At 50.4% G+C, this 20171-nt stretch overlaps 1 protein-coding gene across 3 annotated transcripts in view; it reads right to left on the bottom strand.

The window, feature by feature from the left end:
• LOC119446003 (uncharacterized) overlaps positions 1–20171 on the bottom strand; it is a 211293-nt gene that overhangs the window by 9043 nt on the left and 182079 nt on the right. For all 3 annotated transcript variants that reach the window (XM_049663802.1, XM_049663803.1, XM_037710305.2), the window contains one exon: positions 8616–8802. In XM_049663802.1, the coding sequence (XP_049519759.1) occupies positions 8616–8802 (187 nt within the window). The remainder of the gene's footprint in view (positions 1–8615; positions 8803–20171) is intronic.

The following is a 20171-nucleotide window of genomic DNA, read 5'->3' on the forward strand; positions in this document are numbered from 1 at the left end:
AGAGCCCTGTGGTCGGTGCTATTTTCTTCCTCAGTCACGGACCGCACACGGCGCGCCGTATAGATGCCCAACGGCGATCACGATGTCCGGCTGACTCGCAGGCCTGTCGACAGGGAAGGACATATACGCGCGAGTGTGGTATATCACGGCCGCTGGATCCAGCGGCCATGGATATATACATACGTATACGTGCTGGCCATGTCTGTAAGTCAATACGTGCTTAGCGCGTCCATTACGGTCATTATCCTGCATGCAGAAGAGAAGGTATATCCATATATTCTGGAGCACGAGGAGGCGTGCGAACATATCCGCTTTTCTGCCACTTACGAACGCCTGCAGGTGCGCTGTGGAAGCTGTGAGTACGATAGTTCTCACTATAATATATGCGCTTACGATTATAAGATTCAGTTGGTCGGCCTCAAAAAAAAAAAAAAAAAAAAAGAAAAAAAAAGAAAAAAAAAAGAAGAGGGGTTTAACGTCTCGGAACTGGCACAGTGTATTATGATGGACGTTGTAACGAACAGCTCCGGATTAATTTGGATCAGCTGGGGTCCTTAAACGTGGACCCAAAGCAAGGTACACGAGCGATTTTGCATTCGGCTACCACCGGAGTAGGGCTGCCACTACCGGTAAGCGAACGCGCGACGTGGAGCTCAACAGCACAACACCATAGATAGCCGTTAAGCCACGGCGACAGGTAAGTATCAACAGCTAAATAATGTGCGTTTTGGCTTAAGAACAAATAGAAAGGAAGAAAAGTGCTTGGTGGGAGGGGGGCGCAAATGTCAATTCAGTTCGCAGAGATAAGCGTGAGCGTGCAGTACATCTTGATTACACCATGAACGTTCCATGCATTCCAATCCAATACAAAAAGGGAACGCCCAAATCGGCATCCGGGAGGTCGTACCGCTTTAACATCCACAGAAACATGTAGCCACTCGGAAAACAGCTGTTCCTAACAGTTAAAAATGTGTTAGGTGGAACGCATCAAAATATGCTCCTCCAGACTAAATCCTCAGTGGTAAAGCTGCGTCACGAGTACGGCACGAGTACGGCCATTGTTTGAAAAATGTGGTTGATCCCTCTTATATAGGAATCGGTATAGAACACGAAAGTGAAACGTGTCTTCACAGAAGTAGTGTAATGTTTATTGCACATTGATATATAATGTCTATTGGTGTTTTGTGGCTAAAGCGCCCTTAGGCGTTGATGCACCCACGCTGACGCCTGGTGGCACGTCTCCTCCATCACGACTACCAACGTCGATGACCATGAGCAACCGTCGTGCATATGGAAGCTGCACTACGCTGCACACGCTAGCACAACGCGAAAGACGAAGCACGTAACTGACACACTAATACAACGCGCAAGACAAAGCACGTAACTGAATCGTCACCGAGTCAAATCAGCGCGTACAGCACGTCGTAATTGCAGCCTCCGCGATCAACTTCAGAAACATTTTCAGAGCTAATTGCGGAGGCCACGCTCCGCTGTGCTGAGTACGGTGAACGCCACCTAGCGCGTTTCTAACGCGTTTGTGCTAGCGTGTTACGGCGTTGGTAGTGCTTCTTGATGCCAGCGTCCCTTCGAATGCTGGCATCGAGGCGTCGTAGTGCTGAGACCACCGAAGCGTTCACTGTCGGTGCGCGTTAGTGTCATAATGCAGTACTTCTCTTTTCTGCTCGTAGGCGGCGGCACCGCCCCGAGCAAGAGCGCGGGTACACGGAGGAGTGTTAGATATATAAGGCGCGTCTGTGTAGCTCTCTGCAAATGCGTTTGTGGCGCAATGGGTTAAACGCTCGGCGATCTATCGTCGCGGACCGAGAGGTCGTGGGTTCGATTTCCAAATTTTGCATGTTTGTGGAACTTTTTCTTCTGGTTTCTTTCTTTGTATTATGTTCTATGACGTATTTCCGTGACGGAAATACGTCATAGACGTATTTCCGTGACGGAAATACGTCATAGAACATGCATGTCCACCAAGACTTCATGCATGTCCACCAAGACTTCACTGACGTATTTCCGTGACGGAAATACGTCAGTGAAGTCTTGGTGGACCCCGGCATAAAACACTTTCGTGTTAAAACAAACTCGGTTTCTCACTGACGGCTTCCCCACCTATGCGTCCATATACAGAAGGTCCGCGCGCTTCCCATATAAGGTCAGCACCGTCCTTATCCCTGCCGCTGAACTCATCAATGAATGGATTTTTTCACACCACACTAAGCCCATTTGTAAACGAACCGCGCCTCTCACATCGTACACAGCGGCCACAGAGACTCGAACAGCTAGAGGCGGCATCGCGACTCTCGACGTCGTGCAGAGAGATCAAGCGTCGCGCGCCAAGGCCTTCGTCTTTCGTCAGGGCCTGCGCGCACCAAAGACTCCCGAGAGTGCGTGTGGCCGTTCACGCATTGCAGGCGAGCGGGCACTCAAGGTGGTCAAGCCCACGGGCCACAGCCGCGGAGCGGCTTAGCTTCACCCCTTTCCCTTCTGCGTTGTTCTATTGTCCCAAGACGAGGGCGTGACGTCGAAAGGGAAAGGGAGCACTAATTACCATCTCAATTTGCTTACACGCCGTTTGCCGAACGGCGAAAGCGACGTGGAGGGCCTTTTGTGGCGCCCCTCCACTCTTTTGTGCGCGCAGCCGCCGTCAAAACGAACGGCTTCGCAGATGTCCGGGCGTGCGTGATGCCAAGTAGTAGTATACGTGTACGCAACAAGCGGGTTGCGAAGTCTTCACACTGCGCGCGGCCCGGCTATGCGGGTGCGTGTACGAGTCCTAACGATCCCGTCAGTAGGCAGCCAGAGAATAATCACGGCCTTCAAACCACAGACTTTAACACGTGAACCATTGTGATTGTGGCCGGTAGGCCCCTAGCTCTCTGGTACACAGAACAGTTCCATCGCGGGTTTAGACTTAAAAAAAACGACACTTTTGGGCCCGTGTCCAACAAAAACCAAGCAAGGGTGCGCTCTGAGAGCAATAAAAAATAGGCTGTGGCTTAACTCAGTTATGCCTGGGTGTGCGTAGCGAGAGGTACGGTTAATGTTATTGTTTAGCTTGGTGTTTCATTCCGTCATTGATCCGTGGCCCTGGCACGAGATGCCGAACTAGACGACGAACCATCCTCATCTGATTGCACTCGCCTGGCCGCTTCGTATTTACGATGCTTCTCAAGGAGTGCGGCTCGTTCTTCCTCCGTCTCCTCGGCTCGCTGCCTCCTCTTGGATTCGTTCCGACGACGAAGCCTGGCTTCTTTCAGTCTCTCCGACTCACTTTCCATATCTGCCGACGAATCCCACCGAGCCGCCCATTCTATATATACGATGCAACGCCGGCGGTTGCTAGGCAACGGCTCAGCTCGCGGTTTCACCGGCTCCTCCTCTGACGTCATGGCAGATGGCGCGGCGAGCTGCGGCAGTTGCTAGGCAACGGCTCAGCTCACGGTGCGGCCACCGACCACAGCGAAACGGCGAGAATGCGGCCAATGTGGCTCTTGCTACAAAAAAGATCGTGAGGACAGCGGCATTGTTGGGCGCTATTAGCGGACGTGGAAAGTGTTTTGTTCATTTGTTCGTGAGAGTGTTCATTTGTACACTTTCGCCTTGTATTTTATGTGACATTGTCGTTCTTGTTTACATTGATGCTCTGAGAGTTCCCCCGTAATGTCGCGGTGTTGTTTTGACTGTTATGTTGTGATGTAGTGGTATGTGTATTAACCTCTTCTACACGTTTTTCTACGCAAACTATATACAGGGTGAGCATTGTTAAGTTTTGTGGAGTTTTTTATAAATCGCCTGTTGCGGATAACATAATTCTAGTCTTGAGCTGGATTGTTCAGAGAGGCGGACATTACGTACATGCATGAAAAATCGAAATACCCATTCAAGTAAGTAACACAATTTACTAATTAACTTCTTAATTAATTTCCTTATGGCACACTTCGTAATATGACGAGTTCTAGCCGGCGAGTTAGTCAAGGGCATTCACTTGGATTTAATTTCCAGCATGACATCAGTTTGGAGATATGCGCCATCAAACTCGCCGTAAAAGTGCACTGTTGATCCACTTACTTTTTTAACAAAATTTGGTCTCTTATGCAGTGAAGCACAAAAGTAACTGGATCGAACGCCCGTGTATCTCGTCCCACACTTTAGGAAATAATATCTGGAAACTGGTGCCATCCTGGAAATTCACTTGAAGTGGATGCGTCTTGCAACCTCACCGGCTACGATTCGTAAACTGCAATATGTGCCCTAAAGTAATTATTGATAATTAGTCCATGTTTGCTAATTAGTTGAACATGGGTTTCAATTTCTCGAGCTAGTAATTAATGTCCGTTTCTTCAAATAATCCAGCTCAATGACAACAATTATGCTCTCTGCCACAGTCGATTTTTAAAAATTACGTAAAACTTAAACATAAATCACCCTGTATGCGCATAAGTCTAGAAAACTATGCGCGTAAATGTATATACCACCTCTTAATGAGACAAGAAGTATCCGCAGCCGTATTTGTGCACTAACGTCTCATTCTTCGGTCACATCGATAAAAAGAATAAAGCAACACTATTTCAGTTTGGACACCGGGTAAGTATTCTTTCAAAACTCTACGTTTGTTTGACAGGAAAAAGTTAAATTAATAGCAGCGAATATGAAGGCCAGAGTTCACTTTCTGGAATTTCGCGTCCAAACCCCATGTGCTCCTGTCACAGTGCTCCTGTCAAACCACGTCACAGATTACCGTAGTTTTCCTCATATTATAGCCTGTTCTGCATGGAGAAACTCCCCGGTCAAGCCTCTGGTACGGTCAGAATGCAACGGAAATCCTTCGTTGCCGATAAATGATTAACTATACGCGAGCAAACGCTGTGTATACTGATGCAGAAACAGACGTCATCGCTACACCGCCTCTGTGGTTATTGCGTCTTCTCAGGCGTCCGGTCTCGGTAAGCCTCACTACTGCGATACCTCGAAAAGTTTAAGATGCGTAACGTGATCACTCCAAACTTTTCTCACAGAAGCATATAGTCCTAAACTCAGGGAGGCGTTTCAATCTGCTCTTGACGCTAATTTCTCATATTCCAGCCTACTGGTAAATGTATCTATTTCTTAGGAGGGGAGGGGGGGGGGCGGTTGGGTGCGGAGTTGGTACTGTATAGGCACTCAACGAGCATTCTGACACTGAAGAATTGCAACGGACAAAGCGATGAAACGAAGCAGAAGCTCCACAACTAAACGAATAGAACGACTCGCAAAGGCGGAAGCAGGGCGTCGACGACGCAGGCCCTCCGTGGCCCTGCAAATATATTTTCAGTCGCTATATGACATTTCATTAAAGCTTTAGTCTCGCTACGCGGCAGTCGCGCGTGTTGGTATATCTACCAGAGGTACCTTCCTGACTCGCTAGGGTGCACCAGGTGTTGTGTTGTTTCCCCGTCTACGTCTGTCGTATACTGCTTTCGACAGATAGTGCTTCGCACCTGCCCGTATCGTGTATTCTTTTTCTTTGTTTTTTTTTTTTGCTTTATTTACTTTTTTTTGGAAGACGTTGATTATAAAACACCCGTCACAGTAGATATGAAACCACGGGTCTTCGGCACCACATTATACACGGCGGCGGACACCAGGCTTTGTGGGTAAATCAATAATGAACAGAACAATTTCACTGATTAACCCCCTGTATCTAAAGACCTTAGGCGACACGATATAAATGAATCATTGAAGGCAGTCAGCGCGAAGAGCATGCCTACTCGCGAGCTAATTCCAGTGGATACCATTTCCATGCCACTGGTCATTTTTCTTTTTTCCAAATTCAAGCAATCAATGAGCTTAGTCCAATTAGTGCAATACCGCAAATGAAGGATGTTTGTTGAGATTACATGTACACATATAGAGAATTATTCGCCAGTCTTCAAAACGCCTGGTGTAGCATCTCATGTAGGAGAACCACCATTGGTGAGCAAAGTATATCGTTACGTCCGCCTTATTTGCGAAAGCAACTTATCCCCCGAAGTCATTGGAGTGCATGCTTCACGGTTTAATTGCCTGCTACACGTGTCTTTTAGCCAATACAGTTGGCTTACAGCGCGTACGCCGTGCAATCGCTTAGCCTTAATAAAAGCTGAAGGCTCGCCTCTGTGAAAGGCCTCTCATCCGATTTCCTCAAGGCAGCGGAAATTGATGAAACGGCCGGCCGTTGCGGCTGCCTCCGTCGACGGCGAAGGTGAACGCGCCCCGCACCGCTGCTTGCGGCAGCCAGCGAACGAGAGAGCAAAGAAAGATGTTGCTCGCTGCTAGTCCGCGTGCACGTACAGAGCAGCGTCTCTCGTCCGCGACCTTCCGATCAAGAGTTGCGGCCTCGTCGGATGGCGCTATCTGGCCGCGGCGACCAGCCGGAACACCGCGACTGGTTCCGGACAAGCGGCTTGCTTCACCGGCTCTCTGCTGTTGCTGCTGTTTGTACTACTACTACTACCATATAGTGGAGCGGGGACGACGGCTATAGTAGATGAAGTTCGTGTAAGTACGTCTGTCGGGTGGGAGCGGAGCGCGTGGTGCGAGAGAAGGGAGCCCACCTCCTCCCTTCACCGTTCGCTTTCTCGGCCCGTTATGCCAGCGGACAATGGCACAATGGGGCGATCGGCCGGAACAACAACCTCATCGAGAGCGGAGACAGGAGGGCGGACGAGAGGGGAGCAAGGTGCCTCCGCCGCTGACGACGCGATGAAGGCACTCGCAGCGCGGCTGGTTCTGTCCTGTCGTGCGCGTTCATTCCGCCTCCGTACGTACATACGAATGTTATCGTCTGTCTGTCTGTGCGTTTGTCTGTGCGTGTGTGTGTGTGTACGTACGTGCGTGTGTGCGTGCGTGTGTGTGTGTGTGCGTGCGTGCGCGTGTGTGCGCGTGTGTGCGCGTGTGTGCGTGCGCGTGTGCGCGTGCGCGTGTGTGTGTGTACGAGAGAGCAAGAGGCGGCCGCGGACAGAAGCAACTGCTTCGATGGAATGGAGTGACACAGTCAAGGGGAGGGGGGGGGGGGGGGGGCAAAACAGGCGGGGGATCGCTTGTTCCCAGTTTTACGAGATGGCTGTTGTGCGGGGAGGAAAGACAACCGACGACGCCATTAAGACACAGAAGCCTGAGCAAGAGAGGCGCTGCTCCTCCTGGACGCCGTTATACCGCACTATAGACACGTTACCATGGAGACATCCGGGTTACGTCTGTCCGTAAGCTGTGTGCTTAAAGACCAGTTGTATAACGGTCGAATAGCGGCTCATCAAAACGCGGAAGAGGACGAGGAATCCTCCTCCGGAGGGTTGGCCGTGGTCAACAACAAGGAGTATTGTTTGCGGTTGACGCGAGTGGCGATCTGGAGCGTCCCGCCGTTCCGTCTACGCGTGGTCTGTCGCATCGCGTTATGAACTCAGGGGGCGTCCTAACGGCGACAGAGAATGGAGAGCGAGTGACGTAAAAAAAGGAAAACGAGCGCGCAGGCTTGCACAATCGTCGGAGTAGACGGGGGCCATCATGGTCCCCCAGGTCCCCCGCTCGCGTCCGGAAGCAGCAGCAGTGTATCCGACAGATTGTCACCGCGAGCCTATAGCTGGTCGGTGTGCGGAAGCGATGGCATTTTCACGGTGACGTCACGTGCAACGCTCATAGAAATGTTTTCTCCACAAGCTTCATTTACATCTTGCCTTACTTTTTAAGGCGAAAGCCTTATATGTCTCATCGTTCAGTCGACCTTCAACGTCCTTGAGCGAAAACCGTGTCGTTAAAGCGAAATCGTATACGATGACGACTCGGTGTAGTAATTCACCTACTTACTACATCGGCATCGTGTTTTACCTATATGCACGCGCTCACGCAACAATTGTGATTGCGCGCAGGTCACCGTCGTCATCGTGTTAATTAAGATAGAGCTAAGGCACTCTAACCCACGACCTTTGGTGGGAGTCTAATCCACGACCCTTGGTGTTAATTAGGGAGATGTTAATTAAGTCACAGTTAATTAAGGTTAAGGCACATGAAACCGCGACCTCTGGTCCGAAAAAAGTAATAAGAAGTAACAACGCATTCGAATGAGGATGTCAAGTAATTTAATGAATGAGCGCGCAGGCTTTCGCCTTCACCCTCTTTAGCTTATGCTAAAGTGACTGTCATATTTTTTTTTAGTTCAAAAGGGGGATATCGATATTTTATCTGTAAGTGCATCCCCAAGTGCAAACGTTTTCGAAGCATGGGTTCCGCGGAAAAGTGATAATTTCGTCGATTCTCAGAAGTGAGTAACATAATGTATTTGTCCCCGTGCGACCACGTACTGCACTAATGAACTACGGGTTCAGTGGCGAAGGTGGGGCAAAGTAGCGTTTTGTTGAATTCTATGGATGCTCCGAAAGATTTTGCGGTCTGCTGTACGCATCATCTGTAGATTAATTTAGTTGATATACATTTACTGAAAAAGATGATACGATCAATTAACGGCCCCAAGCAAGCTAATGAGCCGCATCCATCCATCGATCCATCCATCCACCCTGCCACCCACCAACCCACCCACCCACCCATCCCATCCCATCCTCGCAGGTAGGCAAGAAGCAAGTGATGTGCCTCACCTCCGGTGAAGTCTGCCGACGCCGACCGTCGCTGCAGGGCCTTCTTGAGTGCCGACCAGTGGTGCCGATCCGTGACGCACAGCACGAGAGGGAACAGGAATCCCTGCGCCAGCCGCAGCCACACGACGGCCATGTCGTGCCAGGGGCTCCAGAATCCGTCGATGTACGCGCCCAGCACAACCATCACCTGCAAAATGGCGAACACAACACGGTCAGGAGAGGAACTGTGAACACGACAGGGCGGGTGTACAGCGAACCGCGAAAGTTTACGGACCGACGCAGCCCCGGAACGTAGATTGGTATTCGGATTTCCAGCCTGTATACCGGCCTCCAGAAGCGAACAACGTAATGTTGTGTACAGGTTTTACTGGCTACGGTAACAAAATGCCCGGAAATTCAACATTCACTCAGATCCCGCGGTCACTAAACCTTTTTGTGGTTGACTGTGCGTACGAAGAGCTTTCTGTCTCTCTCTTTCTACGTATGAACTGACGTGCATCAGGGCATTGCGACAAAGCGAACACCATCCTTTTGAGTGGCGTTCGTGCAACGATGAAAAAAAAAGCTTGAATGACCACATCGTGGGAACTCTCACGACGTCATGAGACATCACAACCCTATAGCTATACCCCTGACTGCAAGTTTTCGGAGCCCCCCCCCCCCCCCCCCCCTCCCAAGAAAAATGAAAACTCATTTAGTTGCAGTATTTCAAGGAAAATGAAGTTGTTACTTCCTTATGCGGCCACCGCACTGTAACCACAAGCACGTGAATTAAAGAACCGCGTCCGAGGTGCTACGAGACGACACGACTGGCCACAGGGCTCTTCACACTCAGTTCAAACAATTAAGGTTTTACAGCTTGCGTAGCGTTGAGCATTCCAGCAGTGAACGACGTTTGAGCGGTACAGTGACGGCTGTATATCAACCAAATGCATATTATTGCGCAGAGTGCGTGTTTCCACGGTAGTTCGTCGGAAAGAAGGCTAACAACTTCCAAGTCCTAACGCGACTGTCCCAGCTAACCGGCTGATGCCCGAACCAACCTGACGTATTAGCTATACGCCGTCGTACACTGTCTACGTAGAAGAAAAAAACAAACTACATGGAAGTTCATGGGGACATGCACGAGCGCTTGCTTGCGGCACTTCGTTACGGCTTCGTTACGGTGCTTGAGCCGTAATGTGTGCCCGCATTATTATCAGCCAAGGGGAACTATACAACAACGCTGGGAACCCCTTACGCTTTGCGGTTCTTCGATGTGAAAAAAGGGCGCACGCTTTCTCCCTCGGTCGGCTGACCTGTCAGATGGACCGCTAAGATTACACGACCCAGAACACGCTGCACTGCCGACCTGGCACATACACAGCGTGTTCCAAGCAGCGCCCAAGAGGCAAGAAAAACGAAAGCTGGGGGGGGGGGGGGGGGGGTGAAAGAAGGGGTTGCCTAATGGGCGATCCAATTTTCGCTCTCTATATACCACTGCGGTTAGAAGGGCATATAGTGAAAGGGAGAAGGCTGTACAATGCGTACGCGCTAACGATGCCGGCTCTAGATGTGAATCAGGCTTGACCCCTGCGCCACTCTCCATACGGGGCGTGGTCACCTAACAGGGCGCTTTGGGTCTGCATTATTCTTCAGCGGGACAGGGCGGACGAGGTGTCTAAACGTATACGGGACGCACCACTGGCTGCCGCTGCTGCGGGCTTCATCTGAGGCGACAGACTTCTTCAGCGATTTCAGTGACATCTGTGTCTTGCTGCAGCGTAATTCATCGGAGAACAAGGCCCAAAGGAAACATGAGGTCAATCAATAACGGCTTACTAGCAAGCTCGTCATTCAAGGAAATTGACATATATGCAGAAACGAACATGAACCCACAAGTAGCTTGGTTATTTTGCTTACTGCGTGCATTTCCCCTGTCTTTATTGAAGATTTCATGTCCTAGTTCGCCATGTTCCGTCTTGCTTCCTTTCTGGTCTTGTCCATAGCCACATAGATGCTACACCGCCATATATATATATATATATATATATATATATATATATATATATATATATATATATATATATATGAATGCACTAACTAGTTCAGAATAGGCGTTTCGCTGACGTATGCCTTCTATTCGGCTTTCTTTTCTTTAGTTTTTTTTTTCGTTGGATAGGCAGAATCAGGCTGAATTGGCGCTTTTAATTTTACTAGCGTCCGCGCAATGACCTTTCTCAAGTAAAGCTTTACATATCATAAAAACACACATAAGACATCGCGCAAGGCGGGGGACTTCTGTAGCACATGTGTTATGCGGTGCTTTCGTTCCAAGCACTGCGAACGCTATAACCTTGTGTTCCCTGCACTGCGTATATGGTGTCCAGGACTCATTTTCAACGTGCACCATTATACAACCACTATACGTATATATAGCTTCATGCAGGATGCATACGTACAGACCTTCCATCGCACGCGAACGATATAGCCCCGACTATAACGGAGCAGCACCTTGCAGCTCTATGGACAAGTGTCAATGGCTGTACACATCACCATGCAAGCTGCACCGCGCTGCTCTATGGACAAGTGTCAATGACTGTACACATCACCACCGCATGCACAGCGGCGGCACCCTTGCCTGAATTCCTCATTCAGGAGCTCGGCCACCGTTGCCACATGCACGTTCTGTCTTCTTCTTCTTCTTCTCGCTCTCTCGTATACACCGGGGCGCATTATGCTCGCGTCATTGTTTCGTCTGGCCGCGCGATGCTCTCTTGTTCGGCACACGGGAGCTGCGTGTGCCGTCTTCTTATCCTCTGGCCTTACTTTTTTTTTCTTAACGCTTAGTCGAATTTGGAGTGCGGGCTACGCGTCGACGACGCGCCGCATTCTCTGTCGATGTAAAGCAGAGCGGGGGCGAGAAAGAGTGACGGGAAGAGTTGCGGTGGAAGGGATCACAAGGGTTCGGGCGAGGAGAGCCTTCTTTCTGGGTCACTCGGAGCACGGAGGTATGGAGTATATAGCTATACGCGAAGGCAGTAACCACCACTACCAGCGCTGCTGGAAGCAACAAAAGGGGCTGCTCGCGGGCACTTGCGCCGTCGTCCTAACGATCCGAGCGAGTTCGCCAGTGTGCGCCACCAGGAAGGGAACTAGCTCCGAGCAGGCGCTCGTAAACGATGGGCCGCACGCATACGCATAGCCGTGTTAGTGCAGACCCCGAGGGGGTGAAGGGGCCACGCGGTTTGGCTAAATGGTAGTCTTGAGGCCGCGGTATAAGCAGAGGCGATTCTACGATTCTACGCGACCTTTGCGCAAGCAGAGTTCCCTGTCTGGTGCATCACCCGCCTTCCGTTACTGGAAGTAAAAAAAAAAAAAATTATGAAGGTAAAGACAGACCGCTACCTGGGTTGCCACAGAAGAGAAAACAGAAGAGAAAATTGCGACTATAGAAGAAACCGAAAACGTCAGCACGCTGTGCTCAAGAAACCCGTGGAAAAGTCACCGTAAGAAAGAGCGTCGCAAAGCCGTTGATCCTCGCGATGCCCAATGCGACCCACTGGGAGAAGTTTCGTAGATGAGGAGGCGGGTATACGACCCAGGCTTTTGCTCCATTGAGGCGTGTGTATGAACATACTTACAGACGTATATATATATCGTAGGCCTGCACTACGTTTCAGGACCAAATACGAGTCTTTTTCTCGGAGTTTCCCGTCGTATCTCTTCCCCGGAATTCTCGGGAGCGCACGGTGTGCGGCCGAAGAATACTGAACGCCGCGCATGGTTCTCTAGAATACAGAAGAATGTGCAACGTGGCACTCGGTTAGTTATAGCAGCAGCACGGGGTCCGCACACCATGCACCGTTGCCCGGAACGCGCAGTCGCACCACCGACGGGGCCACAAAGGCGGGCATTACGCAACGATCCGACCTCCCCCACTCCCGCGGAGACAGACGGCAATCGACCTTTGGGGGGCGGCGCAGAAGAAGGGAGACAAAGGTCACGGCACGCATGCAGTACCTTGCGGCCCCGCATTCCATCATGGACGAGGGCAGCAGAACGATGCGCGGGAAAGAGAGTGATCAGCGATAGGGGAAGCCACGAGCTCACGGAGAGAGCCCGTCCATGTGTACATGCTCGCATATAAGAACGATACACGCGCGCTCACAATGCGCGGGCTGGTCTGGCTCACTCCATCACACTGGACGTGAGCCTCAGCGGGCCGGACGCGGAGAGTGGGCGATCGTCATCATCAGCGCTGCGGCGAATACGCACAGGGCATGCATAGCGCATATGAGGGGTGCTCCTGGACCTCGCGCCGCTGCACAGAGGACCTCTGGCGGACGTGAAACAGCGAGAATGGCGTGGCGGCGGACACAAGCGGCGTTGCCCTCCCCGTCTATGCGTGCGGTTTTTAATGGTTGCGGCCATGGCGTGATAGAGGTGCTCTATAGTCTCGGCCATGTCAGAAGCGTTGTTGCCCAAGCCCGGGGTGTAAAATGGCGCACGGATACCCGCCTACGCGTCGGAATGCAGTTCGGCCGGTATGCAGCAGTGCCTGGAAGCACAGACTGTCGGCGCCATGCTCGTCGGAGCAAGCAGAGCAAGCAAGCGGATCACCGGGCGCCTTATTCTACAATATGGAGAATCGTCGATGTTTGTGCTGAACTTTCTGTGTTGCGGCGCTGATTATCAGTGCGTAGCCATTCCGAGAAGCCTGGGTCGCACGTGCGCTCGAAACAGAAGTTTGCGAGATTAGTCTCTCTCCTGTAGTTCTTAATTACGGGCAACAACACACACAGTGAGCTGTGTGCTTTGACTTGCTGGTCATTCGTGGCAAAACATTGTAGATGCCGAGAAGAAAAAAATTGGGTGGTGTGGGAGACGCTGAAAGGCTAAATCTTCGAGCATATCTTTAAGTCTGCAACTTACAAGTGAGGCGCTCGCCTTTAGTCACAGACACGAGCGGTTACTGATTGATTGATTGATTTATTTATTGAGTGATTGACAGTAAGCACTCCAAAACAACACGTGAGCTATGAGGGACGCCGTTTTGAGCATATAACGTTTGTTAACGTGCATCCAAAGCTCCGTGTATGCGACACTTTTGCACACGGCACCACCGGAATGCGACGACCGCGGCTGCGAATCGAACTCGCGATATTACGGCACCTTGTGTTTCAGGAAACATGTCTAAGTAGTTTTTCAACCTCCCTATCCGAAATTCTGCTCCTGCATAAAGCCAAGCATACTCGAGATGGATGTACTCTTCTTTTGAAGCGTCCTCTACTTCGCCAGCGCTGATTGATTAGCCAGGGAACATTGGCGTGGACGCACTACACCACTCCACTCCTCTAAATTGAGGACTAAGAGAAACTTTATATGGTCACGGTGCATGGAAGCAGCCCGACGTACACTTTTGACCATAAGGAGGGACGACATGGAATGAGAAATGGAAACTGTTTCCGAAGTGACGGTTTTTATAAGACCGCCCATTAAATGTGGGTGGCAGCGTGGTGCCATATAACCACGATAAAACGAACGGGTGCTATCTGCACCCTTTCCGCGCACTTTTTCGACACTCTTCACACAGCGCACACAACACGTTTATAACTGCACGCTCTCCGTCGTGCCTCGAGCAACTGCGCCACGGCAGCCATCATGAGTGAATCGGTGCCCGAGTGCTCTGAATTGCGTCGAAATGTGCCACCATATAGAAGCCGTACTCACTACCGTCGCACCTAGCAATTTAAGCGTGCACTGTTCTTTCCACACGCCCGTTCAGATAGGGACAGAAAACGAGAGAAAGAAAACAGTTGGGTCCCCGCGACCAGGTCACGACAATTACGCGTATAGCGGGCCGCACACTGCCAGACCGCAAAATGGCTGTGCAGCAGGCTGCCCTGTCGAGTCTCGAACAGTGTCCCAGGCCAAAGACAGCGTCGCCACTTGGGCTGCCGCCTCGGGGACGGCGAGAGAGCAACACACGGGACACTCGGGAACCCTTCAATTTCTTTGCCACCCCACCGGCGAACTCACGAGCGCTCCGCTATTATGGGACAGGTTATCCGTGCCTCGCGCGTCCGCAGTTTTATGAGAAAGAGAGAGAGATACATATACAGGCGAAGGGCAGTCGGTCTACTTCTTTCTCAACTGCGAACTCGTACTGTATTTACGCGCGTATTGGCCGCGCTTAAGACTCAAGCAACTTCGACGGCTTGAATCGTCGCGATCGTCTCGCTGACGAACATGCCCGATCGTCCCATGACAGCGAGTAATCTATGCTTGTCGAGTTATGAATAGCACGTGCACGTACGCGGAGCCTTGCTTAATTGACATAAACTCACGTTGGTTCTTTGTAATAGTTCGGACGTCTAATATTCTCTCTCGCACAGCGCTGATCGACCACTGAGGCTGCATACAATCACCACCAGGTCTCTCCCTATGGGAAGTAGAACTGCTTGGGCGTCTAGGTCTGGGATATATCCTTCACAAATTTCTCCTCGTCAAAATGGCTGACTCCCCAATGTTCGGCAACTGCAGACGCAAAAGGACCATCGAGCACCTTCACTGCCTTCGTTCAGGCGTCTGAAATCGGCATCTTCTTGGTGCGTTTCGCCGTCTGGGTGCCGCACCTTTCATCAAGATAAATACCCAAATGTGCACGTGACCTCATCTGACAGCAACCTTAAAATTGGAGCGCGCACTGCCAAGCAAAACAGACTTATCTCCTACCGTGCGCGTTAATTATATGTTTGTAGCTGTGCTTGCTTCCGTTTTCTTTGAGTCCCCCTTTATCCGTTCAATGCAGCAAATTGGACAATCGTATAAGTAAGCATTTTACTGTCTCTTAAGGCAAAGTCTAGTATTTTTAAAGCTATTAGCTTTCACGGCAGGAAGCCCCGACGCCGACAGCCGTGAGATCGCGCGGGGTGCCGCGTCTGACGCGTAACCAATGATTAACCTACAGTATATACTGTCGGCCGTGTCAGTTTGATGAAGGTAAATAATATGGCACAGTACAAAAGCCTCACAAGTGCTGACTCAATACATGTAGCAGCGCCAGAATAAAAAATTGCGCTGACTGACGGAGCTTCAACTAACAGCAGCCCTAAGAGTTGTCTGGACTGACCGCGAACATTTCAAAATTGTGCTGCGCGATTCGAAGCACAACTGTTCCTACACGTGTTAGGTGCGACTGCCAAAATATTTGGACCCGCTTTTTACACAGTCTTCTTACACGGCCGTTCGCGTGATTCATATGCGCAGATTTCTTCCCGTCTTCTCTGAACATTTCAAATAGCGGCGTGTGTTATAAGTAACTATATACGCAGAAACAAGTTATAGACGCGAGAGTACGGTATCCAGCGAGCGGCGCGGACGCCGCGTTGACCACTTTTGCGCGGCAGAAGACAGCCTTGAACCAGAAACGCCGGGAAGAGATTGCGGACTCACGGCTTCATTCTTGCCGTCACCTATTTTGCCGTTGTTGTTGCCAGTAATTCTTCTTCACCGGGGAGGACGACCGGCTTCCCTTTCCTGAATCCTTTATTCGGCAGGAACACCGCCGTCCGCGCGCCATTTTCTTCCTCCGGCCCGTTCGCCGTTGGAAAGCAGACGACGGGCCTGCAGCTGACATCTCAGAAGTTACGTGCAGCTAACGGACAGTGCAACCAACAGCTCTCTATCTCTCTCTGCGCGCTGCAAAGTAGTACCTCGAGCTGAAACTTTCTTGAAAATGACGCCTTCGGTCACTGCTAGCTTTGTCACACTGGATATCAACAAAGGAACTTCCAAGCCTTGTGAAGAGGTAGTGAACTTCATACGGCAGCAATTATCCGGAAGGTGCAGAAGAACGCGGCAACTGTCGGCGGATTGATACAGTGGTCTTCAAAGTGTCGACTGCGTTCCTGTTCCGCATGGGACGATTCGCAGCGCCGCACGCTGCACGAGACTGGTCAAACTGGACTACATCCTTCCGCAGACATGCATACGCAACAACAGTTTGATTCGCTTGTCCATTTCTCAAAGATTGGTGGCGAAGCTGCGCTGCACAGCCACACGGGAGTGCAAATCCAGTTCCTCCTCAAAGACGCGAGTATATCGAGGGGACCTGCCGCCCTTGAACTGGTGTTATTTGAAAGCCTGCTCGGAAAGAAAAGAACGTGCTGCATTACATAAATTCTGTTCGAAGGACAGCTGCATCGTTTTCGAAGACACGTCCACAGCCTCGAACGTACGTCGTCGGCCGCCGCCGCTTTCGACGCGGCGGACGGGTCACAAGTTATACGACGTTCTATTGCAGAGTTCGAGGTCGCGGGCTGATTCCTAGTTGCGGCGTACATATCCCCTTCCTATGTGGAATGGCACGCGAAGCGCAGATGGTGAAACTTGATCCGGAGGCCTAGCAATAAAAAAAAATAAACTATTATTATTGACCAGGGAAGCACACAAAACTTACGCAGAAAGAATGACAAGTGGGCTAGCAATTGTTTCCCGAAGTATAGACACTATCGCCCAGCCACTTGAAGATTACAGAAGCGAGACAGAAAACTAAAGCACTTGCGACACATCACACAGAGTATGAGCACTCCAAAAGTCGAGTCCCGAAGTTGAGAACAAATCTATAGGACAGCTTTGTGAGTCTCGTATCGAGTGGAAGCTCGACCTTTTGGAAGCAAGAAGAAAGAAACAAGCGTATAGTTGTAGAATGATCAAGCTGCTGGAGCTTTGCTGAACAGCACTGAGGGGCGCGACTAGTGAAACTTAGGGGGGGAAAAAGTCTACGAAGACCCTCACGGAGCACGTGCGATATTATCGCTCGAAACGGCTGCAGCTCTAGTGCTTGTCACTTTAGTGCATCGCGCACCAAAGGCGAGCATGTGACCCTCCGCGATACGTGCACTATTAAAAGGTCTCAAAAAGCCGACAGCGAAAACGGTTTCCAACCCCCAGTGCTGGTCACGGCGCACTGTGCTCTTCAACCACGACCCTATTATAGTGTCTCTATTATAAGACAGCTCATTACGGCAGCGCCGTCGGCGATAACACGGCCACGTTCGGCGGCGAAAGCAACAATGGCACGGTAAATTAAGAGGGCGCCCAAGAGGAGCGGCACGAACACAAGGGGAAGGAAAATTGCAGTGCGGGAAAGGCTGGCGATGCTAATTGCTTTTGGAGGCAAGTATTAGGAGCTGAAAACCAACCCGACGAGGAACAAGGAAGGAAAACAAACAAACAAGTAAGCAAACATATCAGCCAATGTAAGCAGGTATCAATTAAACCGTAAAGGTGGCAAATGCAAAAATAAAGAGGAAGGAAGAAGAGAGATGAACGGCCTGGTTATCTTAATTGGCGCGTAGAATTGTACAGCGTTATCACTACGCGCGCGTAACTGTTCTACGAACCATAGATAAAACTGGTCGGCGCCGCAGCGAGCACTCAGCGACGGAAATAGTGCAGACAGAATGCGAAAAAGAAAGATAGAAGTCGAGGAAGCGTGAATAAAAGAGAGCCGGGGAGATAATGCGCAGTGGCTGTTATCTGTTCGGTAACCATGCGTATCTATTAGCTAGTAAGAACGGAACAACAAGAAGACCGTACGGCGGCAACTAAGGCTTCTACGCGCCAGAAATGAGCGCAGGCAAGCTGGTAAACAAAAGGTGGAGAGAAAGGGGGGGGGGGGGGGGGGGGTACGGCAACAAAATAGCTAGAAGAGTGCATGACGAAACGACGTATAATTGGCATCGTTCGGCGAAGAGAACCGTCGCCTAGCAGATATAGATAGGCGGAGACTGCGCGAAGCCGTCGTGAAGGGTGCTTAATTGCATGCGACCCGGTCGGTGGACGGTGTCTCGTTTGGCTACACAGAAACAAATAGGGAAGACGATAAAGGCAACAAAAACAAGCGAAGGACCGGAATTAGCAGCGTCGCGCCGGTGTGCACCTGTCGCGCGAAGTGGAAGAAAGAAAAAAGGGGCACGTGGGAACGCAGTACGCGTCCCTGACCCTCTGGGGGAAGGTCGAAACGCGCTAATCCTCTGGCAGGCAAGAACTATCCTCTGGACAGCCCAACGCAATTAGGCTGTATAATTCTTAAAACGTGGCTAAAAAGCCAGCCGTCTCCTGCCCGACAAGTCCTCGGGAACTTTTCTTCATGCAGTGTCTAAAATTTCGAGCTGTTCTTCAACGACATCGAGAGAGAGAGGGGAGATTGGGGGAGGGGGAATGAGGAGGGCAGTGAGGTTAACCATACGCACGTCTGGTTTGCTACCCTACACTGGGGGTGATGATATATAGCGACAAAAAGAAAGAGAGGGGGAGGGAGTGAGAGCACTATAGCTGCGCACACACATTAAGGTGCGCAGTAAGTCTATAAACTATCGCAGAGATCTGTCCACTTCCGGTACTGCTGTATGCTCACGGTGTTGAGTCCGGTCGGTTTTATGCTGTCCGGAGAGGTTCCCGCTCGAACTTGTATACCGGGCAAAAAGGTACAAAAGACGAGCTGTTGACGTTGGAACGGTGTTGAGATGTTACCTTACGTTGTTGAGATAAATATAGGGCTGGTGTGACAACAAAAGACAAAAAAAAAAAAGTTGCTCAACTATGGGCGAATCAACCTGTCCTATAGGTTTGACACACTGAACTATAACTTGTGAGAAATAGCGTTCCAGAGAGGGTGTCGTTAAACAGTCGTGCCTGAGAGGAATCGATCGCATGCTTATACTTAAGCGCGTTCAGTTGGGCACCATGCCTTTACAGCCAATGATTCTTTCCAGAGCCGTCCTTGTCGGTCTAGAAATTATGACGGAGCCTCGAGTGATTAGAGGGTTTAATAGACGTATTTCATATCTATACGTCGCATCCTTGGGAAACGTTCAAGCTCACCTGAGAACGATGACTTAGGCCGTCTGTAATTGCGGAGATTAGGAGCGCCGGAAATTTTGACGGAATGTGCGGGCATGCTTCGGCGGTACCGCCAGTAGTACCGGCTTACAGCGAGGCTGCGGCGTCCGCATAGCTTCACGTAGTATTACCTCAAGTGGTTCCAACACTTTGCTATAAGGACGGTGCCAATCAGTCACTGACGCAAGGCTAAGTCGCTGGAGCTGTATAGTCGGCTAAGGCAAAATACGTAGGCAACAAGGTGTGACGGCAGCAGCAAACTATTTTAAACGCATAAGCGTTCCGCGGGCGAGTCCTTCGCTATATTCCTGTCACAATCTGAACCGGAACTAAGATCACGATTGGCGCACAACAAACAAAGCAGTAAGGAGAAGGAAGGAAGAATAAAAATTGAAAAATAAACGAAATGAAAGAAAGAAAGAAAGAAAGAAAGAAGAAAGAAAGAAAGAAAGAAAAGGAGTGGTCTGTAGAAGGCTGCCCCTACGCCGCTATATTATCAATGTTGCTGCCAAGCGAGATTCTGTCAATCATTTGCCATTGTATTCCTTTCTTTCACTTCCGTCGTCAACCTGATGTCTCGCTCGCGTGTTCATTTATATGAAGTATCGACATGGGTGTTCTCTTTAGTCCACGTCTCGAACTATCTAATTCAATAAAGGTTTACTC

Source organism: Dermacentor silvarum, chromosome 3 (assembly GCF_013339745.2).
Source record: "Dermacentor silvarum isolate Dsil-2018 chromosome 3, BIME_Dsil_1.4, whole genome shotgun sequence".
NCBI lineage: Eukaryota > Metazoa > Arthropoda > Arachnida > Ixodida > Ixodidae > Dermacentor > Dermacentor silvarum.